The sequence below is a fragment of the Catharus ustulatus genome, chromosome 6 (assembly GCF_009819885.2).
Source record: "Catharus ustulatus isolate bCatUst1 chromosome 6, bCatUst1.pri.v2, whole genome shotgun sequence".
Lineage (NCBI taxonomy): Eukaryota > Metazoa > Chordata > Aves > Passeriformes > Turdidae > Catharus > Catharus ustulatus.
In genome coordinates this window covers 27,767,038-27,790,681 of record NC_046226.1, presented here as the reverse complement: position 1 = coordinate 27,790,681, position 23,644 = coordinate 27,767,038, and the positions used below count along the sequence as shown (strand labels likewise).

Sequence of the window (23,644 nt, the reverse complement as noted above, 5' to 3'; positions counted from 1 at the left end):
CGGTGGGTGGGGCCAGCTCAGCACAGGCAGCGCGGGGGGAGGGAGGGAGGCAGGGGAGTTCCCTACTTCAGGCGGGGGAGAGGCGGGGGGCTCTGTGCTGACATCCCCATGGCTTGGGGAGGAGGCGGGGGCTCCGTGCTGCCATCCCCGCGGCCCGTGGGGTAAGCGGGGGGCTCCGGCCTCCACCTGCCACAGCAGGAGCAGGCAGGCTCCATCCCCGCCCTCTGCCGCCACAGTATTCACGAAATTACTGTACTCTCTTGTTTATTTTTGCTTGTTGCTAAAGCTGAATGAGTAATATGACTATTGTTTTATCAAATGCATCCCCCTGCATCTGTGTTGCCTGGATATTAATCGTAAAACAAGACCATTCTTTCCACTGGTGTCTGTGTCCATTCCATCACCCTTATCAATCGGCAAAACACCATCACTTTGTAGAATACTGGTCCTGGTGATACTATTTCCATGAAAGTATGCATGAGCTTTCAAAATCTTATCCTCTACCCAAGCTGCCTATTAAAATGTCTTCAGCTCCCTTTACAACCAGGAACCTCATCTGAACTACCTATATTTAGATCTCAATTTGAATTCTCAAACTTTATCATTGATCTTTCACAGTTGGACTTTTACCTCATAGACTCTTTGCAAAAATACTCAAAATCTCAAGGTAAAGAGATCTAGGTATACTGCAGTAGAGCCAAAGTGAAGAAACTCCATAAAAACATTAGCAGCCACACTTTAAAGAACCCTCTAAGCAATACAGTTTTCAATCACTCTAAATGAAACATTTGACCAAGTTTAAGAATAACTGAACAGCAGTTAGCTCCCATCAATCATAAAAACTATTCTTGAATATGAAACTTCTCAAGTAAAGACACATAATGGAACACATGCAGGACAAAATCAAGGATTTCCAAAAAAACCTTCTCCAATGCCTGAGCCACTACTGCAAGTGTTTTCAAACTGAAAGTACAGGAACATCTCAAACGGTGCCTTATATATTTGATGGTAAGAATTTTCTTCTAGACTACAAAAATTTCTGCCAGAATTGAAACTTGGAAGTCTCATTTAAAAACTGTCAATAGATGGCACTATTGACCCTTTTAGTAAGATAAAAGCCCTCATTTCATTGCAATCACATTGCAACTGAAAAATTGTAAAGCTCCTGAAGACTTTTTGTGACCTAAATTCATCTGCCAACTAAACCGAATCATATTTTTAACTATTTATGAATATTTTTATAGCTCATCCTTGCACGTTAGACTGTCTACCTCAGGTCCTCTCTTTAAACTGAGACACAAAACTTTGTGCCATATTGTAATAAGGTAATGTTCCACCAAGCTTTCCAAATATGAGAAGCACAGTGAGAAACTGGAGAAAGTGATTATTGGCTCAAGATAACTGGAGTGTGTCTGGTTAACTCAAAGTTGGACGGGCTAAAGTTTGCTAGGCCAGTGCCTTGTGGAACGCTTTCTTTTGATTGAACATTTGGTTTAAAATTTGCCCTTATTTTCTAGATTTTGCCAGTAAAAGTTTGTTGTTCAATCTCCTCAGAACTTTGCCACGTTTTCCCATGCACCCACCTTAGGATATAAAAAGAGCCTAAACCCCTTTAAGAAACTCGTCAAGCTAGTTTGGGGCTTTACAATTACTACTATAATTTATATGTAATATGTATGTAATACTATACTATAGTATAGTAATACTATACTCTATATACTATATAATACTATATTTATATGTAATAATTTATATTTACAATACTATAATTTATATGCCCTACAAAGTACTGTCCATTTGGGCAGTAAAAAGCCCCAAGTAACCCTAAATAACCAAAATGAAAATAATTCCAGTTAAATAAAGTCAACAAAGTATATTTTGCTCCATTAATAAGTGAAGCCAATAAAGCACTATAATTGAAAAGTCAACCTAAATTTGTTTAAATTGAGGTGTGACGTATTATTTAGGAGCAGTTGTTCCATTTTGGAGTTACAATTTCAAAACATTAATTAAAATTCTACTTTAATTGTTCATTAGCATAGCTAATGATATAGCCGATCTAGAATTATACCAACAACTAGCCACTACAAATAAGACAAAATATTGCTGCATGCTCTGAAAACTTCAATTTCACAGCAAAAATTAATCTTATTAAATTCCAATCAACTATATATTCACACACCTATTCCTTTCCCTGTTGGGGCCATTACTATGTATCTTAAAAAGCACTGACAAACTACAATGTCATTGACAAGCCAGTCACTATACTCCTCCATACCATTGAGTAACTGAATTCTACAAGGGGCAACGTTTCAGTCTTTGGAGTATTGACTTATCTAAGGCTAGGTTTCTGTGAGTTAAAAAAAACAGCAGAAGCAGCAACACCCTAACTTGATTTAACAGTTTCCTGCTATTTAACTGTTGAATCACCCCACTCAGTTGCAAGGGTATAAGTTAGCTCCAGACCAAAGTCCCTGAAGCCAAAATCCAGCCACAGCTTTACTGATTACAGTAAGTCTCATTAATTTAAGCACAGCACTGTGGTAACAAAGCTTAGAGTAGAATGGCTCTGGGTACACAACAGACAACATCTGGCTGGGTCTGCAAAGCACTATAAAAGAATACACACTAGGTACAATTAAAGAAACCCCATGCATAGGAGCTAATTTTATTACTAAAAAATTATCAACTATCAAACCATTTAAGTACACTAATATAATAACATTTTACTTGTTAAAAGCAGTATTGCACATACTTAGAGATAAACACTAGAAATATGAAACTACTTTATAACAACTACTCCATTTTATTTAATCTTACACACTGATGTTCTATTGCATAACCTTTTCCTGAGAAATCACAACAGCTGGAGGAGTTTGTCCCTGACTCCTTCTAATTGGTATTTCACTGCATGAAACTTCTTGATGGCATCAGGGAGTTAGCAACAAGAAAAGAAAAAAGGGGGTGGGTGGAATCAGATGCAGCACTGAAATTTGCTATCAACATTCTCAGGTCTGAAATTCAGGTCAGAATTTATTTTGCTTTGGAGTTGGTGTATTTTCATTAGTCGTGATTCTTCACTCAGGGGAACAACGACAGAAAAAATAATGTTTATTATTCTGAACACCAAGTGCAAGAAACCAACATAACATTCTTGGATGATTTACTGACAAGTCAGTACCTGCTTGCTTTCAATTACTCAATCATACTTTCACAGTTAGATCTCCTCAAACTTCTGAGCATTTGTGCCTTCCTTGTTGCCTCCTATACATTCATCAATCAACTCAATTCCCACTTCTAGCAATCTTCATGAGAATTATGGCTGGAACTTAAGCCAGGACCTTCCTCTTGAAAACTATTGCAGTGTTGGATTGCACCCACTAGTCACAAGAAATGAAGCAAACAGTATGTTCCTGCTGTTAATTCTTCCGGTGTACGTGTTTACAAGTTTCTTAGCCATCAGATGAATTTTAGAATTTCATGGGAAGACTTTAAAGGCAGTTTCATTTCAAGAAAGGAAAGAAGTTTCACCAATGCAATTCAAATTGTGCATTCTGTTATAGGATGCCTTCATGCTCCAGCTAAAATTAAGTGCCTCTGATTTATCTTAATAAGCAGACAATTCTCACTGCTTTATGATGCACATTTGCAAAAAGTCCCTGGGCAGCACAGTTCATTACTGCTAAAATAAGCAAAACCTTTTCCTTCAACTTCAAAAAGTTACTTACATGCAAGACACCTGCATCTCCCATAATAGCATATTGTTTCTTTGATATGCTCCGTGTTCTTTATACCCCAAGACCCTGCATACCTTTTATTTGCCTTGAATCCAGAGAGACTTACACATTACCTGTAGGATATGACAATGCAACTTTTAGTCACACACTGGCTGGAAACCTTGAGTTGCTTTCCATTAAAAGGACAGGGCTGAATCAAGTAATAGATCCTTTCTGCCTACTACTTCACCAGAAAATATATGATGTGCTGATATGGTTTTCTGTATGAATATACACTTTTCTGAAGTACCTCTATACCGGACACGTCACACAGAAGAAGGATGCCATCTTGTCAAAACATCAGATTGTAATATGAAAACAACTGAAACTTATTTCTGTACTAGTCCCTTACTCACAACAGTGATCCATAATGCAATATATATTTAGACATACTTATGCTTGGACAACTAACTTAAAAATATCCAGGTGAAACCTCACTATGTTTTGCTACAAAATTTTAAGTTTACTCTGCCAGGAAAGATCCCCCAAAATCAAAATACACAAATAATAACTACATATTTTGTTGTCTGTTTCATCATTGGACTCAATTGCTTTTTAGGAGAAAGATAAAACTACACATAAGAAGCGAGTCCTCTACTAGAATTATAGGCACATGGCAAAGATTATTTCCCAAGCGACTTTATAAAATTAACTACGAATTTTGGTTAAATGAAATATCCAGGCAACAAAAGAACATGTAGATTTGAAGGACATTACTCCGTATAGACTGAACGGAATTTTACTTTTTTTAAGAAGGAAATTAATGCTACAGAAAACACACCTAGTGAGGCTAAATAAGCAAGCATCTGCCACATAAAAAACAAAAACAGCTTCAAAATGAAAAGAAATTTAAGGGATTTTGTTCCTTCACAAAATATAGTTTTCATCATGCCATACATACAACATAGCTGAAAAGGATCAAGAAAGCAGTATTTTTCACCATTTCCAGTAAAATGCAACTGAAGCATAGACAAAGTTATAGTAAATAAGGTATGAACCCTCAGGTATGTTTATTCTTACTCAGTATACCATAACTCGAACCCAGAAAAAGGAAACTATCCTGTTTGTCTATTTGAGATACAAGTCCAAACATTTTGAAAATTACACAACTTTTTATTATAGAAGACACTAATGTTTGTTAGAAAACACAAGGTGAAGAGTACAACCTTAAAGACAGTTTACATAAAGTAAATCAGAATCATCTAATTAAGATAGTTCACTTAATGTGAGGGAATTCATCTTAGCCTAGTAAATTTTTCACATCAGAAAAAAACCTAAACAATTTGTATACCTACCTTTCTTGTTTTAATGCATATTCTAACATTTTTATTCTTCTCACTAAATCTTTCTTCAAATTTTCTTGGCCCTTTCTTTCCCCTTGTAGAAATGCTATCCGAGCCTGAAAACACACACAAAAAAAGCAAAAACATATTTTACTCCCTTCTGTACCCAAAATAAAGCAACAAAGTCTGTCATAGAAGGAAGAAAAGAAAAAGGAAGAAAGAAAAAGAAAAATCCTATTTTACATTAATTATTTCTGCAAATCAATAACAACGAAAGAAATTTCTACCCTAGACATTGAGTATCATTTTCTGTTCAAGATGAGCAGGTATTAAAGCCTGTATAGTAACTCTACAAGAAGGCACAAAAAGCAATCATATGAAACATTTTGATATATGCACACACTTTCATCCTTACAGCATTGTTAGCGTAAGTTCTATTATACATTTTCTTCCAAACCAAAAACAGTATTAAATTAAGGTACATTGCAACTAACAATTCAACTTTTAATGCAAGTGTACTGAACAGATTAAAAAATTATTACAGAAATTCAAATACAGAATTTACAAATTCATTATACAGGAAACAACTGTATTATGGATTCACATTTTACTTACTACTCAAAACAGCTGAATGTTGGACTATCAAAGGACAGTTGGTTTAGTGTGTTGCTTTATATGGAGAAAAATGATTTTTTTCAAAAGCTTCAGTCATACTACCCACGTAATGTAAAAAGAAGCATGGAAGATTCCTACTTGCCTGCTAACCTAGCAGCTGATAATTCATTCAGCAGAACATGTAAACCATGCCAACTAGCACAAAAAATCATAGTTGAAAAATAAAGATAGTAAGTTTGTTGAGAAAAAAAAACAGTCTCTTCACTACAAAGCGAAACGACTTGTGTTTTGACTTTTGCAAGCCAAAATCCTAGGGAAGACAAGTGAATTAGCAAATGGGAAGACAAAATTTAAACAGTTAATGACATTAGTAGATTGGCCAACACTACAGGAACATTATTACACAAACTCCTTTGTAATCTCTATGACTTTAAATTGACTGAAATCATTGAATAGGTAATTCAATACTAGATTCAACATGAAATATCTTGGAAGAGAGATTTAGAATAAACAGAGATCACATTGCTCTACTGAGCTCAAGAACACCACCACCATTTCATTACCAAAGGAGGCATGGGTGGGGGTGGGTGGGAGGCAGGGAGCAAGTGCTATAATCGGCACCTAATCTATCCTTGAAGATTTTTGTACAGGGCGTGGTTGCACATTTTCATTACTCGGTGTTACAGCTGAAACTGTCAAATCAGGGTGACAGCACTCTTGCATCGCTCCTTTCTTGAGCCCAAGTGATATCACCGTGTAAGACTTCACACATCAGCCCCGATGTCACTCGGGGAGAAACAGTAAGGAACCAAAGCAAAGTGTATGGTAAGAGAGGAGGGGCTAGGGAAGAAACAACATCAACTCGACACCAAAAAACCCCAAACACACCCAAACAGACAATAGCGATTGCAAAAATATTTAAAGGTAAAAGGCAGGGAACAAGATCCAGAATCAGAAAACCCAGCAAGCGAAACAAACCCAACTATACTCAACTGCAGCTATGCTAGATTCTAAAAATCACTCCAAAAATTAATCAAATAGCAAGTTAACAGCCTTCTGCAGAAAACTACAATTGCCTGTAATTTCCACTCCTCTAGTACCTAGGGCAACAACTGACCAGCTTCACAAGCCTAACATACTATCCTGATTTTCACTAGTCGATGCACCCTTGTTCCACAGCACACATAAGATTTACAAATGTGCCTTTTTAAAAACAATGTTACCCCCACATATGCACAACAGCATACTACAAACATTTGGAAGTTACTGTCTGCCGACCGACTCCATCTACAAAAATAAACTCGAAACTATTTTGGTAGTTATCTAATGAGGGTTACGAAAGCTCCTATGTCCTTTGACTTGAATGCAGTCCTCAACTCTTTCCAAAATTAAGGTTTTCTGTAAGTCATGGGCTTTTTCCCCCATTACTTCTCTGCCATTGGTCAGCACTCCTTTGTAATGTTTGACAAATCTTAGCTGCAACTGTGGAGCCAGATTTCAACCTCAGAGAGGAAAACAATGTAATTGTAACCAACATAGAGGGAAGCATCTGCTTCCTAAATGCTCACAAACTTTTTCCTTATGGAAATGTTTCTGGAGTATTTGGCCACACAGAATCAAGTCTCCATATTTAAAAGGTATTGCCTAGATCTCCTACTTTTCAACCAGATAATTTAATGAGCTAGGTGATCTTGAGAAATAATATACTATAGAATAATGGTATAAAAATGGCATTTAAAAAAATAGAATAAAACCCCAAAAATTGCTTTACAAAGAGCCTAAAAAAACACTTTCATATACAAGAGTATTCATAACAATCTTTACAGGGTCCAATAGGTTGCACAGAAAAGTTACCACACAAGAACACACTTTACAGTTGAGACTCTAACATTTTTGCCAGTATTATCAGACTTATTTTATATAACTGCTTTCTGCTATTGTATACATTTGTATCCTGATTTCAGCATTCATTACTTGTTCTTACCATCACATGTCTGAAACATAACAGAAGCTGGTTAAGCAGAAGTTAAGAACTCAATCTTTAGAAACAAAGAAAATCAATTTAGACTTGAGGAATACTTAGTCATCAAGACAAAAGGCAACCAAAAATCAGAACAACAAAAAAACCCATGCTCTATAAAGTCATCAGCTTGCTTCCTTCAGCCTTGAACTGAGCAAGGACAAGTGTCAAAACTATCCCCTGATACATTGCATGACCATGAGCCCTATGGATTAACACACCTCCTTTTTTGAAAAGAAGTAAATCTCAGGGTCGATAAAAACACAAAGTAAACAAATTGCCCTCAGGGATGCTGAACTTAGGTTCCATACACAAAGACAAATACTCAAAAAATTATCTGTACATAATACAACTTTCACATTTCTCAGGAGAGATAGATTTGATACAATTTATATACTGATGATTTAAGCCTGTGTAGCACAAAAACTGGGAAACAAAATGGCACACAACAGTTTCATACTCATCTTTCCACCCCACACTCCATAACAACAGCATTCTTTCCACTGTCTTAAACTAATCTGTAAATCCCCAGGCTGATAGCAAGAGGAGCAATCCTCTTCCTCCTATTTCTGTTCCTTCTACTGTGATGACTTAGGCGCTTGTGTTGACACACATCAACTCAACTGAGAAAATCATTCTACTCATTTTTTACTTGGCTCTGAATCACATCAGTTTCCTGATCCTACTCTGTCCATAAAGCCACAGGAGTAACTCAGGCTGGCACAAGGGATGCAAACAGTATACTGAATTAACAACCCCTTTCAGTGACAACATTGTCTTAGATCAGCCTGAATTGTCCACGATATCATAACCTGCCTGTCTAGGGTTCAAGGGTTTAAAAAACATGAGCAGAGAGTAAAAAAAGTCAAATACAAGTCTTAATTCTTCTGAATTGAAAATTTAATCAAAATGCATTTTTTACAATGTATTAGCAACAGCATTTCTTAAGGGGGAGAAAAACACATTCTTTTATAAAGCATGTAATAATTCAGTAAGTAAAAATATGGCCACACATGGCTTTAAAAACTCCAGCTGGATTTAGTTCAGCACAGAACAACTTTCTGTCAGAACAGCTTTCAACACGGCTAAGGGCTGTACTTCTGATTCTTCAAAACCTAACTGAGACTTTCAGAGCAGGTTCCTTCTCTTCTACAACCCTGTAAATTTTTGTATTTTCTGTATTTTCACAAAACTCTGGGATCCACCATGTGTCTTCAAATTTGACACTTAAATAACTCTGGGCTCCCTCTACACCTTAGCCCTCAGCTGCAAGTAAGGGTACCACCACACCAACTTGTTCAGCTTTATTATGAAAGTGAATTCAGGGAGCTTTGAGAAGGAGTTAGAGTGACACATACTTTGTATTTGTGCAAGGATGCATTAAATAATGCCTGAAACTAGGCAAGATTGAATTCAAAGATAAAAAGAATTACTGAATAGCTACTTGAACAGTATGGATCCCAGGACAAAGAATTGTCTGGGGTTAAAAAACTACAGAATGCACATTAACAAAGGAACAAATAAAAATTCTAACATGTAATATTATACACTTTGTAAACTTAGTATTGTTTTAATAGCATGCTGCATTTCAGATATACATGTATTTTGTAGTTGAAAGTGGTTTTATCTTTTAAATAGGAAGTCTGACCATACTCAAGGCAGTCAAAAGTCTTTCAACAAAATTCTAAGATCTCAATCAAGAAACTTTCCCTTACATTATACGAATAATTAAAATCACTTATTTCACTGATACTCCTCATCCCTAGCATGCAATTATACTGTTTGACGAAAGCACAACGGAAGACTTAAAGCAGTTTACTAAAATACTTTCACAGAACTTTAAATTATTAAAAATACTGTATACAATTTGGAAACTCATATATTAAAATTTAAAGTTTCCCAAAAAATTGAGGGCATTCCCCCGACTGTTTTGAAAGAAACTCCTAAAACTCCAGAATTATTCCCTTCACTTCATACAGCACCAACCATGGTAGTACTCATATTAAAACTGCACTTTATTTCTTTAACTGCCCAGAAAAGCTTGACAAACTTCACATTGATTAAATGTATTTCTCTCAGCCACTAAGGAAAAGAGGGACGTTATTACACCATTACAGTATTTTGGGAAGGTAAAATTGCGTATGTAACCTAAAGGTTATATAATAGTTGGGACATCCATATAGGATTTGATAGTCTTATTTTATTAATAAATTCTGACATGCAGTATTTAAAATACTTGTTCAGCATCTCAAACCTAGTGAAACGTATTAAAGGGAAAGAGAGGCATGAAAGAAACCTGAATGGTAAAGCATGGAAGACTGATTAAAAGCCTTCTCTTCCACTACTGAAACACTAACACTTTCCTGTACAATTCAAACAATCAAATTCTAATAAGTTTACCAATACAGGACCACACTCTGAAAATACTTATTTTCCATTTCAGTTTTAAACACTGTTAAGTCTTAGTCTCTAAAAATTTATTTTGAAAAAAACGCAACTGTATGCGAAGTAATGCCAGCTATGCACTGCTTGCGTTTTGTTTTTCTAAAGCCCATTCAGACTTCTAGAAGGAAGGCAGGAAAGGCATGCAGGAATTTTGAAAGAAGTGCAATACACTGAAACTACTCAGTGAACACATTAAACATATGCTTATCCTAGTAGGGTATGTAACAAACCTCAAAACAAGAGGAACACTTTATCACACAATAATGCTAATCTAATTTTGATTTTTAGATGCTTATTAAGCTCAAGGTGAAGTAGAACAGTTTTGGAAAACTAAAAAATACTGGGGAGGTGGAAAATTTGACTTCTAACTGTCACTTAAGAGTAAACACACTTGTGCAGCTATCAGTGTTCCAGTTTACATTCACAAAAGGGAAACTGAATGCAAGAGAAACCTTGACCTTCCGTTTTCAACAAATAGTTTGAAACTTCAACTCCTTCAGAACAACTAAAAGCACAAGTTCTAGGGCATTCTTACAGATCTGATTATGTTTACATATTTATTATGAATGAGACTGATCCTTAAACTGTCAACTGATGACTAAAATAAGAGATCTTGACTACTATCAATAAATACACATATTAATAAAAGCAAATCTTTATTTTGTAAATTAAAGTATCAAGACTATCTCACTATTAGTTGCACAGTACGATAGATGTCACTGGTAACCTCTGGATCATCCATGTTCCAAAGACACATTATTTTTAAAGACCCTGTAGAATAAAAAATAATTAAGATACAAAAACAAATATAGAACCAATATCTCATATACCAACAGAAGATCTTCGCTTCATAAAATAAGCTCAAGTAAAGATGTGGGGGGAAAAAAAGTATTTTAACAACTAGCTAATACTAGTGTATATTTGAAAAACACTTGCAAAGAAGGTAATTTTCTGCACAACCTTATGAACCGTCAGTTAAATATGGGGATAATTAACCACTACACTCAGAGCAGCAAAGCTGTTTCCTGAAGGTCACATTTTCACAGATCTTTTCCATCTGAACTGATGATCATTTCTTGCTCCCCAAATAAATACTCTTCTCAAAGATTCAAGTGATCAGTTTCTGATAGCTTGTTAAAAGCAAATCCTAACCACTAGAAAAGTGACACACTGGAGCAACTTTTGGACAAGAGTAGCAGAAACCAGAAACCCAGTTAGTCTAAGGAGATTAATGACACAGCTGACATACAAGAGGATTTACTCATCCGTAAGTCCCCATCAGTCCTGCAGTGGGTATGGGAAAGACCAGGTTTGCAACTTTCTCCTTTCCTTAACCTGTCCTTCCTCTTTCCAACTCTCACATCAGTCACATTCAAAGGTTTGCCTCTTCACTACAGGGCCAAGTACTGTCAAATTTAATCCAGAGATTAAATCCAGAGAAAATCCAGCCAACAGTTCCATCCTCTTCTGTGTTAGTGTCAAACTTCTAAGTTACAACTTGGATTCAGCATATGACTGCCTTCATTCTGCCACCCTTCCTTAGAAGTTTTCCACTGAATCATTTTTTTTCCTAGGATTTTTACAGCCACTCTCTTAACTGAAATGGTATTTAGAACAGTACCATAACAAAACTCATACAATTCATAACTGTATTTTTAAAGTTTAACAACCCTCTAAAAACCATGCTTTGTAAACAAAGCAAACCAACTCTCTGTCCATAAACTTGTATTCCGTACAGAGAAGCTAGTGGATGTGAGGGGGAAAAAATAGAGACTACATGTCCAAAAGAAGCTGAAGTCACTAAAAACAATGGAATCGCACTCTGGCAGCATTCTCCTCAAGGACTAAAATGCGTATGTCTAAAAACTGGAAACAAAAAATCCTCTTCTTTGAGAACAAATGCAAGCGCCTTGGGCGTTTATCATTCATTGACCACTCTTGTAGTAGTATTCTTCATGCAAGAACAGACTTCTAAAACTTTCAGTTAAAAACTTACCAAACAACAAGCAGTGTTTACTTTATAAATCGGTCTTGCTTTTGAATTTCAGAAAAGTAAGCTCCTGCCTAGGAATGTATAAAAGAACTTAAAACTTCCTGAAAGCACATTCTACTCTCTAACACTCAATTGTAACATTAACTTCAGGAAAAGTGAAAATGATCTGGTCATTATCATCAACAGACTGCAAAAGAACTACCAAAATGCTCCATGCCACAATGCCAGACTATCAGTCACTGTCCCTATATACCAGCTCTCCTCCCTACAATCAGACATTAGACCCAAGTTCCAGCAAATTTTATCTGAAGGCCATTAAATAGGAATTATTTATTTATTTATTCAACTGACAGTTAACAGGAATGTTTGGAGCCACTACATTACTAAGTAGACACAAATGCTCATTTTGGCTTCAAAAAATGCTTACTCTTAAGCATTTTTTTTAAACTTTCATCTAAAACTTCTTATCTCCAAGATTTCTTCGCCAGATCAATATAATTCTACCGAGGAATTACAATCTTTCCATTCAAATATCAAATGCCATCACACAAGATAATCAAATAGCCAAATCATAAGCAGCAAACGTAATTCTTCTTTGTTATAAGCACTTACTATCCTATGAAGTGTCTGAACACTGCATTTCAACTGCACTTCTTAAGCAGGTTGAGCAATCCATGAAACATATCTGAAAGCAAGCTCCAAAGATTTTAAGGTGGTCATGTTCCTAATAATAACTTAAGAAAGCTCTGCAAACAAACACAAATTAAACTAATTCTCTTTAAAATTCAGACTGACAATATAAGTATCCTTCCTCAAGAACTTCCCAAAGTTCGAGTCACAAAGTAAAGCTAATAATCCTAAATCTATTTTTCTTAACAGACTTTCTATAGAATTTTAATTTGTTTCATATCAGTTTTTGCAATAAAGAAAATAACAATGTAAGTGCTCATATGCCTTTCACAGAAAAGTTTACACAAGATGTTGGTGATCACCTATCACATGATGTGTTTATCCAGCTGTGTGCTGAATACTTTGTCCAGAAAGATCCTGCAAGAGACAGTATCAAAAACTTAACTGAAATCCGAAAGAATTACATCAACTGGCTGCCGTCGATCAACAAGGTGGGTTGATCAACCTGGTCATAGAAGGAAACCAGGTTTGATAAGAAGAACTTTCCTCTCATGAAGTCATGTTGGCTGTGACCAGCGACTGTGTTATCTTGCAGGTATTTTCCAGTGGCTCCCAGAATAACCTTCTCCATGAGTTTATCAGTCACTGAAGAGAGACTGACATGCCTGTTGTGACCAGGGTCATCCTTCTTGAAAACTGGGGTGTTAGCCAGCTTCCACGCAATTGGCACATCTTCAGATGTCAGCCAAAAATTAGTATTTTTTTCACAGATGAAAAGAAATTCTTACTGGACTATTATATGGTAAGAAATGATTGAAGGTTTGCACTTTTTAAATTCATTAAGTCATGGTATTTTCCAAATGCCTGTGCTGGAAAAAACCCACAACACAGCTTCATCACCAATGACAAAAGCTGATTCTTGCCAAAAATATCAGCTACCAACTCTAAGTATTCCCTCTCTCAATTAACAAGAATGTACACAGCATATCCTATGTAAATTTTCTATTTTTAAACATTTTGTACATTATTCCAGCATGAAGTGCTTAAGAAATGCAAAACTTGTGAGCAGTACCTTCTCTGCAGAAAAACTAATGAAAACAGACACACATAAGCTTGTGGACAAGTATGAGTCAAGTCACCCAGGTTCGACAACCAAGGGCAAAACACCCTGTAACCACAGATTACACAGTGTTTCAAACACTTGAGAAATACTCTTGGCTATCACAGGCCATGACACCACAGTGCAGCATCTATTCTGAAAACATTTAGAATCATCACTGATACCATTTATTTAAAATATCATTTTTAAATCACATATTCTACATAAAGTAATGCTAAAATAATGCCTAAAGAAATTTTGCTTAAGTTTCAAGTCTCCAAAGTAGTTGTCTGTCCAGACCCAAACCTTCATATTTAACCATGCAACAATAACCAGAGATTCAAAAGAAACTGTTGAATCTGCTTTTATCTTCTCTCTGTATTACTGAAATACAGATAATAAGGGTGCTCAAGATGGGTCTGTAGTTTTCACATCTGCTGTGTAATGGTGCCAACTTACAGCATAAACTGATTTCAAAAAGTAGATTGAAGTGCAATGGAACAAAAATAAATATAAGGAAAATTCTTCAAGAAAGTCAGGATTACTTTGCAATTGTTGAGTCTTAAAATTTACACTGCAAGGGTTCTTATACATTTTCTTCTACCTTTAATTTTTCAATAACAACTTCCGGCCCGGGACAGGCATATTCAACAACCCAGCAACAATCTATTGAACTACTTGTACTTTGATACTTGTTATCGATAACCTGTTGAGGTCTCTGCTTTAGTTATTAAACAAAAAGGTCATTGCCTGTCTTACTGGATACTAGTTAGACTGACTACATTCCACCCATTACAGTACAGATAGCACTGGCTTCCTTCTCATTTAACACAGCCATTCTTAAAAATCCCTTACTGAGAACTAAGAAATCCCTTAGTTCCCTCAGTTCCAGGGGTCCAGTTCTTCATTTAAGTCTGATGTCTTAAGAAAAATCTTGGAAAGACATAGAAACTTAATAGCATTAGACTACCAGAGTACTAGATAGCTTCTTGTGAATCCATTTCAATTTCCTCTGTCTCCATGCAGAAAGGATTCATAATTTTGTTGTATAAAAATTATTTCAGTATGTTTTACACTTGTTGCCTGATTATTTCTCTGACTGTGGTACCAAAACAAAAAACAAGAACTCCAAAAAGCAAAAGATCAAAGCAAAACAAAAACACCCCCAAAAATATCCACACAAAGAAAACGAGAAACAACAACTAAAAGCAGTTACCCAGCTTCACACACACATCTACCACACACTTTACAGACTCTCACTGGGATTTTTAAGTTTAAGTACCAGTCTGCTGTGTCATACCCCTTAAACGAAACAATTTTCTACTGTAAATTTAAAAACCTCTGAATAAGTCTAAAACCCAGTGAAGCACCTAATAAGGCTACCTCTCAGAATGCTTTCTGATTTAGCAAGAAGACTGAATTCTGAATGGATCAGTCTTCACAATGTTATTTCCAGACCTCAAACTGGTTTTATGTCACATTTTTAGCATTCTTTTCAAAATTGTTACTAAACAATGGGACACTATATTGTAACATTGATTCTGCCAGTTCTGCACAGATCACAAGATAGAAATCACTTCCCAATTTCTGTATTTATAACTGCCTTATAGCACTTATAAAGCCAAGGATCATTCAAGGGTTTTATTCTTTTGGCAGGAAATTCACAGAAGTCATGGAAGACAACTCAGCATGACCATTTCAGCACAAGTTCATCCTCAGTTGCAGTTGCTCATTCTTTCATTATCATCTCTTATTTTCTGCACTCCTAAATGCATGAATCTTGCAAATAACATCTTTGAAACAAAACCCCAAAGTACAGTAATTTCACGACTATAAGGCGCACCCTTTTGACTAAAATTTTTGCCCGAACCCGGAAGTGCGCCTTATAGTCTGGTGCGCCTTATATATGGGCAAAAGTTTGGAAATTTGCCAAACCAGAAGTGTGAGCCACGAGCTGTGGGGGGAGCTGGCAGGGCCGTGGCTGCTGGGTGGAGGCGGGGTCGTGGGGCCGCAGTTGCAGTGTGAAGGCAGGGCCGTGGGGCCGGGGCTGCCGGGTGCAGGGGGGCCCGGGGCACCCCTTCTGCCAGGTACAGGCGGGGCCGGGGAGCCCCGGAAGGCATGCCCCGGCCCCGTGGAGGTGACACGGAGTGGCGGCGGGTGTGCCCCGGCCCTGGGGAGGCGGGGCCGAGCAGCGGCGGGCGTGCCCCGGCCCTGGGGAGGCGGGGCCGAGCTGCAGCAGGCATAGCCTGGCCCTGCCGCGTACAGGCGGGCATGGGGGCCCATGGCCGCCGGGTAGAGGAGGGGCCTCGACCAGCAACTGTGCAGGGGGAGCTGGGGGCAGATCCTCGCTGCAAAAAAAAAAAAAAAGTGCGTCTTATAGTCTGGTGCGCCTTAGAGTCGTGAAATTACTGTAGTTACACACCTTGGACCATCTCTATCTAAAAAGATACACACACAGTCTTTTAAACAGCTTGGCATTTTTGGGAATACATTTTGTGTAAAATAAATTTCTTTACAATAAAATCACAACTACAACCAATAAGGCTAATTTTTATATACACCAAAAGACAGCATTTGAATTTAGTAAAATTAAAAATATCTTTCCTGCAAGCCCCACTATATTGGTACATTATTGCATTAACATGAAGATACTTTGGACAAAATGCAACATTTGGAGCTTTGTTAAATACTTAATACTAAAGAGAAATTAGAATACTAAGCCCATTCTCTTTACTATTACTAGTATTTGTAGGACATGAGCACATAAATAAGAGTGAAGTTGTACACTTTGCAGCATGGCAGGTTCTTATGATCACTATAGAGTTCAAAAGGAAAGAGAGGAATTGCAGTGTGGCAAACATCCTCCAGATTGTACCCTTCCTCTCCAAAATGAGGAACACCTATTTTTTATTTAGGAATAAAGACAAAAGCATAATCCACAGCAGACTGTGAACACAGCAATCTGACCTGACCTAGGCTGTTCATGTCAGTGTTAATCAGCTGCAGGTCAGTAGCACACATTCTTAAGGGACCACCGAAAGCAAGAACTAATAAAGTCTTTGAATGTAAGAAGCCATATATACATATATAAGAATAAAATCTTATGGAGTGTACAGAGCTTTGCATTAAGGTAATGGTAACACCAATAAAAAGAAAATTTAATATAATCAATGGAATTTAATGGAATTAAAGTTATGAAAGAGCAAGACAGTCAAAATAAAAGTGTATAATGCAGAATTTTCAGTGAGGCATAGTAAAGTTGACAAAGAGCAGGTATTTTGCACCTCCTAAATGTTAATCTGGCTTCCTGGCACAGAACATCACCAGCACTTCACAGGGAATTAACACAGACAGTAGTCCTGCCTTCTACCAACACAACTGTATTAACCTTGCTGAAGATATGAAACAGAATAGGTGTTATAAAATTTGTAAACCTGTTTAAATGCTCTGCTTAAACTTTCTTCTGAGACTTCTATCTGCCAAAGCAGGATGTTTTCCCAGGGTCTCAAGGTGCAGGATTCTGTTCCAGCACCCTGGGATTTCATCGTCAACAAACACAAACCACCACAGTTTCAAGTTAAACACTGGAGTCAAGCATTCTCCAGTTTTTTATAGTGGTCACTGACAAAGTCAAGGAACTTGCTTTGGGATTTTTTTCTCCTAGGAGGAGTACTATAGGATCATCACCTCAAATTTGGTAGCACTTAAGGAGTGACCACATTTTGAGTGAAAAGAAAACAAGGTGAACAACTGGAAGAAATTTTAGAGCAATCAATCAATTAAAAAAAAAATATATATATGTATATATAAAATCAGAAAGACCTTCAGGCATCTGGACTTACTGAAATTCATTCACTATTTCAGGATCATTTCAATCAGCATTCAGAGAAGCACACTTTTTTCAGAATGTTACAGCTGACACACAGAGGATTTTTGCATACACAGTAACTTCAAATAAACCTAGGAACATACTTCATCTCTCATTAAGCGGAATTTGTTATGGAATCATAAAAATGTATTTTTACCTCTAATTGCCAACAGCAGGCCACCTTATAATCAGATATCTATAAGGATACTAGAGTGGATACTGTAGAAAAACCTACATACTGATTAAATTTATGCTGTACCTTCAGGACTAGTCCTGAGGAAGTGCCAACTTCATAATTGGCTCTTAATACCTGTTGGAGTTGCACTGATGAAAGCAGAAGATATCATTAAACTAAGTACCTCGTTGAGCATGACTTAGGATAATTCAAGAACAGTCAGAGTGACAAAAAGTAACCATCAAGTAAACAAAACTCTTGCAATCTTATGTTTGTCCTGAAGATACATCAAATCACTGGAGGATCCAACTTCCCTAGCCACTCTGTTCATCAGTTAGGAAAAATAAATCCATTATCGCTTCCTCCTAATTTCTTAAATGACAAGAAGGATCAAGAACACCCACCACTACCTCAAAACCTACTTTCAGCATGCAATAAATAATTATACCCACAGATACTTCAACCCTCACAAAAAATTCTCTGAAATGAGATTTCCCAAAGAGGTATTAAATATGCATAGGTATAATTGCAATGAAAATAAGTAGTAAAATGCACACCCGGTGTTTAAAAAAAGAAGTAATTCTTCACAGGAAGTGTTACATAACTTATCTGCCACACACTTCTACACTGTGCCTAAAAGGAAACCTCACCAGAGTAATTGTAAGAAAAAGACAGTTCTGTGCACCGGTTTTAAGTAACACTATTATTATTGCAAATAATCATTTATGAAAAGGCAATTATTACACATTAAAAAATGCTTTTATACCAAGTGTTGCTAGAAGGGAATTATTTAGAAACAATATTCCAGAAAAAGTTACACAACTTCTACACTGACCAGTATCCCATACATAAACCTCACAGCTATCCAGGTATTTCCTGTTCCTGTTTTTACATGGAGCTTAATGTAACTCCATGTCCTGCACTCTTTTATTGTTTTGCCTCCAGGAGGTGAATACTGCAAGAAAATTTTACAGAAATGTTAAAGATCTAAATCAAAAGTAAAACCGGAAGAATGAGGTTGTCCATACACAAAAAGGAAGCATCTCTGCACTCTTTAATCTCGAAGTCTTGCCAAGAAGCCTATGAAGAAAAGCAAGATTTACCCAGACACATAGAAGAACAGACTTCCAACCTTAAGGGAACAGGCACCTGAAGTTTTACCAAGTGATGTGCCTGTTAATGCAGTTGACTAAACAGCTATGGAAGCCACAGTAGGGAAACCCTTGATTATGTCTAATTGCTCTCTACCCTAAACACACAGAGCTCTCAATTCAGTGCTTAAACTTAAAAGGGACTTAACTCTATAAAACATGTAGCTGTTCTTCACCTTAGAAAAATTATTAATGAACAGAAGCTTCGGGGTTTTAACTTCTTACATGTATGCTATTTTATACAGAAAAAGATTGTCATTATTAAAAAAGGTATTAAATATTAAAATATTTTATCATGTGAATAAACATCAGTTATTTGGACCATGATACTTCTGCACCCCTGCTACAGCAAGCACCAGAACAGTTTGCACAAACAGAAGTTAGACAGTTCAGATGCATGCACTACCACACACCTTGTGGCATTTACAGTTATCACAAATAAAAACGCTGACCAACTTTTAACAACCCACTTCATCCTATTTTCAGTCACTGTTCATCAAGTATCCCTTGGGGTTTTTTAAGGATCGATTTAGATTTAGTTAAGCTAATTTCATAATAAATACGGAGATTCACCTGTAGGATCCAATGAAATTGTCATTTATCAATTAATCCTATTTCCAGCTTCAACTATCTAGAATGCAATTGAAAGCAATTACATTATTAAAGTACACTGTGCATTTCTCAACAGCAGCATCTGAATTTTCTGCCTTAACTTTGCATATTATATCACAATTAATGCCCTGATATCAATCAGGGTTTGTTTTCTAAGAAAAAACAGTATTGAAACTGGGTCAAAATACCACTAAATATATTGTCAAATAATCAAATCAAAGCACTTCCCTGCCCATGGCAGAGAAGAGAAGAACTACATGATCTTTAAGGTTCCTTCAACCTCAAACTGTTATGTGACTGCATTTCAAAGCTACCTCATTGGTCAAGAGAATATAAGAACAGCTTGCCTGGTCAGACCAACAGACCATCAACCTCAGTATGCCACTCGTAACCATGGGGTACCAGGCAGTTCCACAGGACTAGCATAAAAACAAAAGATTAACCCTCACAAAACATTTCAAATCTCAGAAAACTTGTAAATCAAAAGATAGCATCTTTGAATTTAGACACCCACAGGAAATTTTCTTCCATGAACTTATCCAAACACTTCCTGGTCCAAGAAAATGTTAGCATTTACAATAGTTCCCGGCACAAAATGCCACTAATTCCTGAAAAACCAGGGGTTTTTTTGTTTTTTTTTTACTACTTATTTTTACTGCATGCTCCCTAGCTCCTGAGACACAGATTATGGCCAACAAACTAACAACCATTCCACAACCCCCATAACCACTTCCACTTGCAATCTATCATCAAAACAAATCATTTGCAAGCCAAAAGCAAGGCAAAGTCTGTTAAGAAAAGAATTAATTGTTTCTCCAAGTTTAAGAGAGAAACACTCCCAACATTATCCCCATCTCCCTTTCAAACCTGGAACAAACTAAAACAGGTAAGTATTTCAGCAATTGATTCTTGGTATGCTTTGGAAATGCTGAAGTACAGCATGACTATACACACTCTGAACATATCATTTTGTTCATGATATCAACACTTTTACATATGTTATCGAAGATACATTGCTATTTTAAAGAACATCCTATATAATATTTCTTCAATGAGTGTGCTCCATCATCCCCAGAAGAAAGGGAAGCAGGGAGGCATGCAAGTAAAATCTGAAATCGGTGGGTTTTAGTGATTTGGAATTTTTAAACACCTGAATAAAGAATTTTAAAAATATGCTTCCATAACGTCTGTGAGTATTTTGGGGGAAAAAGCATTTGTAAAATAAGATAAACCAGGAACTTCAGTTGGGAGACACCAAAGATGTCATTTTATAGGACAGAAAATGTGTTAATAAACACAGTAATCTTTATGCACACCTAAGTTACTTGAGAGGCTGTATGCTTAAACCAAAATTGCATATATTTTGTTGAGTGTTTGTTTCTTAATTATTCTTCCTACTCATTAAAACACTCGGAAGTAGCATCTACTGGCAATTCTCTACCAACATATTCTTGTGTGATTCTGAAGCATCAGAGAATATTCGATTTGGTCTCATCTAGTTCAGAAAACCTGAATAAACTGCACAATTGAGACTTCTATTCTAGACAAGCATTATCAGCCTGCAAGTCCCGTAAGAAAGCAGATCTTTTGATTTTTCCCCCCGAAGTTACAAGCTTTCCTATGATACTCCTTTTTAACACAACTTTATCTTCCTTAAGAGTTTCTGTGCATCCCTATAGTGCTTTCCCATCCAAGGTTCTTTTCCTTTCAGGATACTATGGAGCCACTTACCACCTTGAACAAACAGTTATCTCTAACAAATACATAACATTCAATATGAACTTGCTGTAATTCCTCTAAAATACATACATGTCTTAGAAAAGACCATTTATCTCAGCATAACAGCTGGTCATTATTAAACAACATCAAGACCATTTGACTGGCAGATCAAAGTTACATTGCTACAGTGAAAAACCTTTCAGCTCACTAAACAGTGAACGGATCGTGCCCATTACTGGCAGTGAACAAGACACTACGCAAGGCCGTATTTTCAACACAGCAGCCAGTGAACTTCGAGAAGTCACTGCAGCAGCTAGTATTACAAGTAAAAGGAAAGAAGTATACTATGTTTCAAGTACTGCACTCCTGATATTTGCCATTTCTGTACTTGATACTGGTTTGAACACACAGATTTTTGCAATGATTATGTTGCTTCACTTTTGCACACAAGCAGAACATCATGCACCTGAGGAGGTGGAAAGACAGTGCAAAATTATTAACATTTTAGATTCAAAGTCTGATATAAATGTAGATCTAAGTCTACAAGTACAAGACTTCAGACCCAAAGGGCTTGAGACCTCCTGTCAGGCACTACTGCCACGGCATAAACCCCAACCCAATGAAGTAACATGTGCTTTATTTACAAAAATGTGTCCCATAGGTGGAACAAAAAAAAAAAAGTCATTACAAGAACCCAGAAAGAATAAACTGTTACTGAGGATCCTTTCTCCCTTCACTATCACCCCTCTATGCAACAAGCACTCCTACTAGAGGTGCCAATTCTTCCAGTCACTTGAATTACACAGGTAAAGAAAGGGGGTGGGTGGGTAAGCCACACAGAAGGCTCATTAATTCACACCAAAGATAAGAAAGCATCTTCTTCTTCAGAATATTAAATTCTTTGATTCAGAACACATAAATAAAATCACACATATTGTTAAGTCATTTGGCTTTCCACATACTTTTTAAAAAGCATCATTAGCAAAGTTATAATAGCAATAGCAATATAATAGCAATAGCCAGCACCGATAAGCAATGTTTATAGAGTTTACTGTCATTTTGAAAGAATGAAGAAATAAGAATGACATTAACTGCACGAGGAGAGCTGCAGCTAAATCATCCAACGTCCACTTCCATATAAATTATCTACTGTCATGCTATGGAATTACTGCTTTGCTATCACCCAGGAGGCCTCAATCATAAAAAAAACTCACAGTTGTACCTAATAACACGATTAACAATCTCAACAGCTTCAACGGAAGGGGTACAAACTATTACAGTTTTACTGGCCACAAAACATGCTATGACTTCACAACTTAAGTTGCAGAACCAACAGAAATCCCCGCAGACCTAGTAAACATCTATCTACAAAAATCATTCACAATATATCCCTGTATCAGTCTTCACCATTGTATAGGCTGAGACCTAAAATCTACCCTGGGCTTCCAAAGTTATATAAAAAAACCAACCAAAAACCCCCTACTGCATAGGCATTGTGCAGCAACTCTGCTGTCTCAGTCCCACGACATTTGCACACGTATGTGAATCAACACATACATCATCAGGGTCAGAACTGTTACTGTACCTCCACAGACATGCAAAAGAAATGGTACGGCCATGGCCAACAAACAGCAACCACAAACGAAAAGCAGCAGTTGGCTGGAGTGCATCAGGGAGTCTAGAGGCCATGTGAGTTCAGAGAAGCACCTTTTTTATCAATCAGACACAACTTTCCAAGCCTCCGGACTACTCTTCATGTTATGGTACAGCAGTGCCTCGTTTTCAAGTAACAAGTCCATACCTAAAACAAATACTTCAAGGTGGTTTTGTCTGGTAATGAATAGCACTAAGCAACTTATTTATAAAAATAACGCTATATCACTAACATGCTAGAGAAAACAGGAGAAACAGCTAATTGCTCTTTGCTAAAAACACCCACCCATGTCCACCACATATTTTAAATCCAGCCATTTCATGAGGTTTAATATGGCAAGACTAGTAGTAAGTGAAAGAAACAGTAAAATCTCTTCAGTTGTTTCCCTTGGTGGTTTGGGGCTTTTAAAATTCTTTCTTAATTATAGTTGTAATAAAAATAGTAGAAATTACTTGCTTATTATAGAACCAAGAAGTTCCTAAAGAATTGTCCAGGCTCAGGTATACTTCTCAGTCCTGAAATTTAAAAGTAAATGCCTTGCAGACGTCGGCTGCTGTTGCAGTGTAATTTGACAGAATGCTACTTCTGGACCATAAACATTCAC

The 23,644-nt window shown here is 36.8% G+C and overlaps 1 protein-coding gene across 4 annotated transcripts in view; it reads right to left on the bottom strand.

The window, feature by feature from the left end:
* STRN3 (striatin 3) overlaps positions 1-23,644 on the bottom strand; it is a 63,493-nt gene that overhangs the window by 38,358 nt on the left and 1,491 nt on the right. For all 4 annotated transcript variants that reach the window (XM_033062276.2, XM_033062275.2, XM_033062278.1 and 1 more), the window contains exon 2: positions 5,072-5,175. In XM_033062276.2, the coding sequence (XP_032918167.1) occupies positions 5,072-5,175 (104 nt within the window). The remainder of the gene's footprint in view (positions 1-5,071; positions 5,176-23,644) is intronic.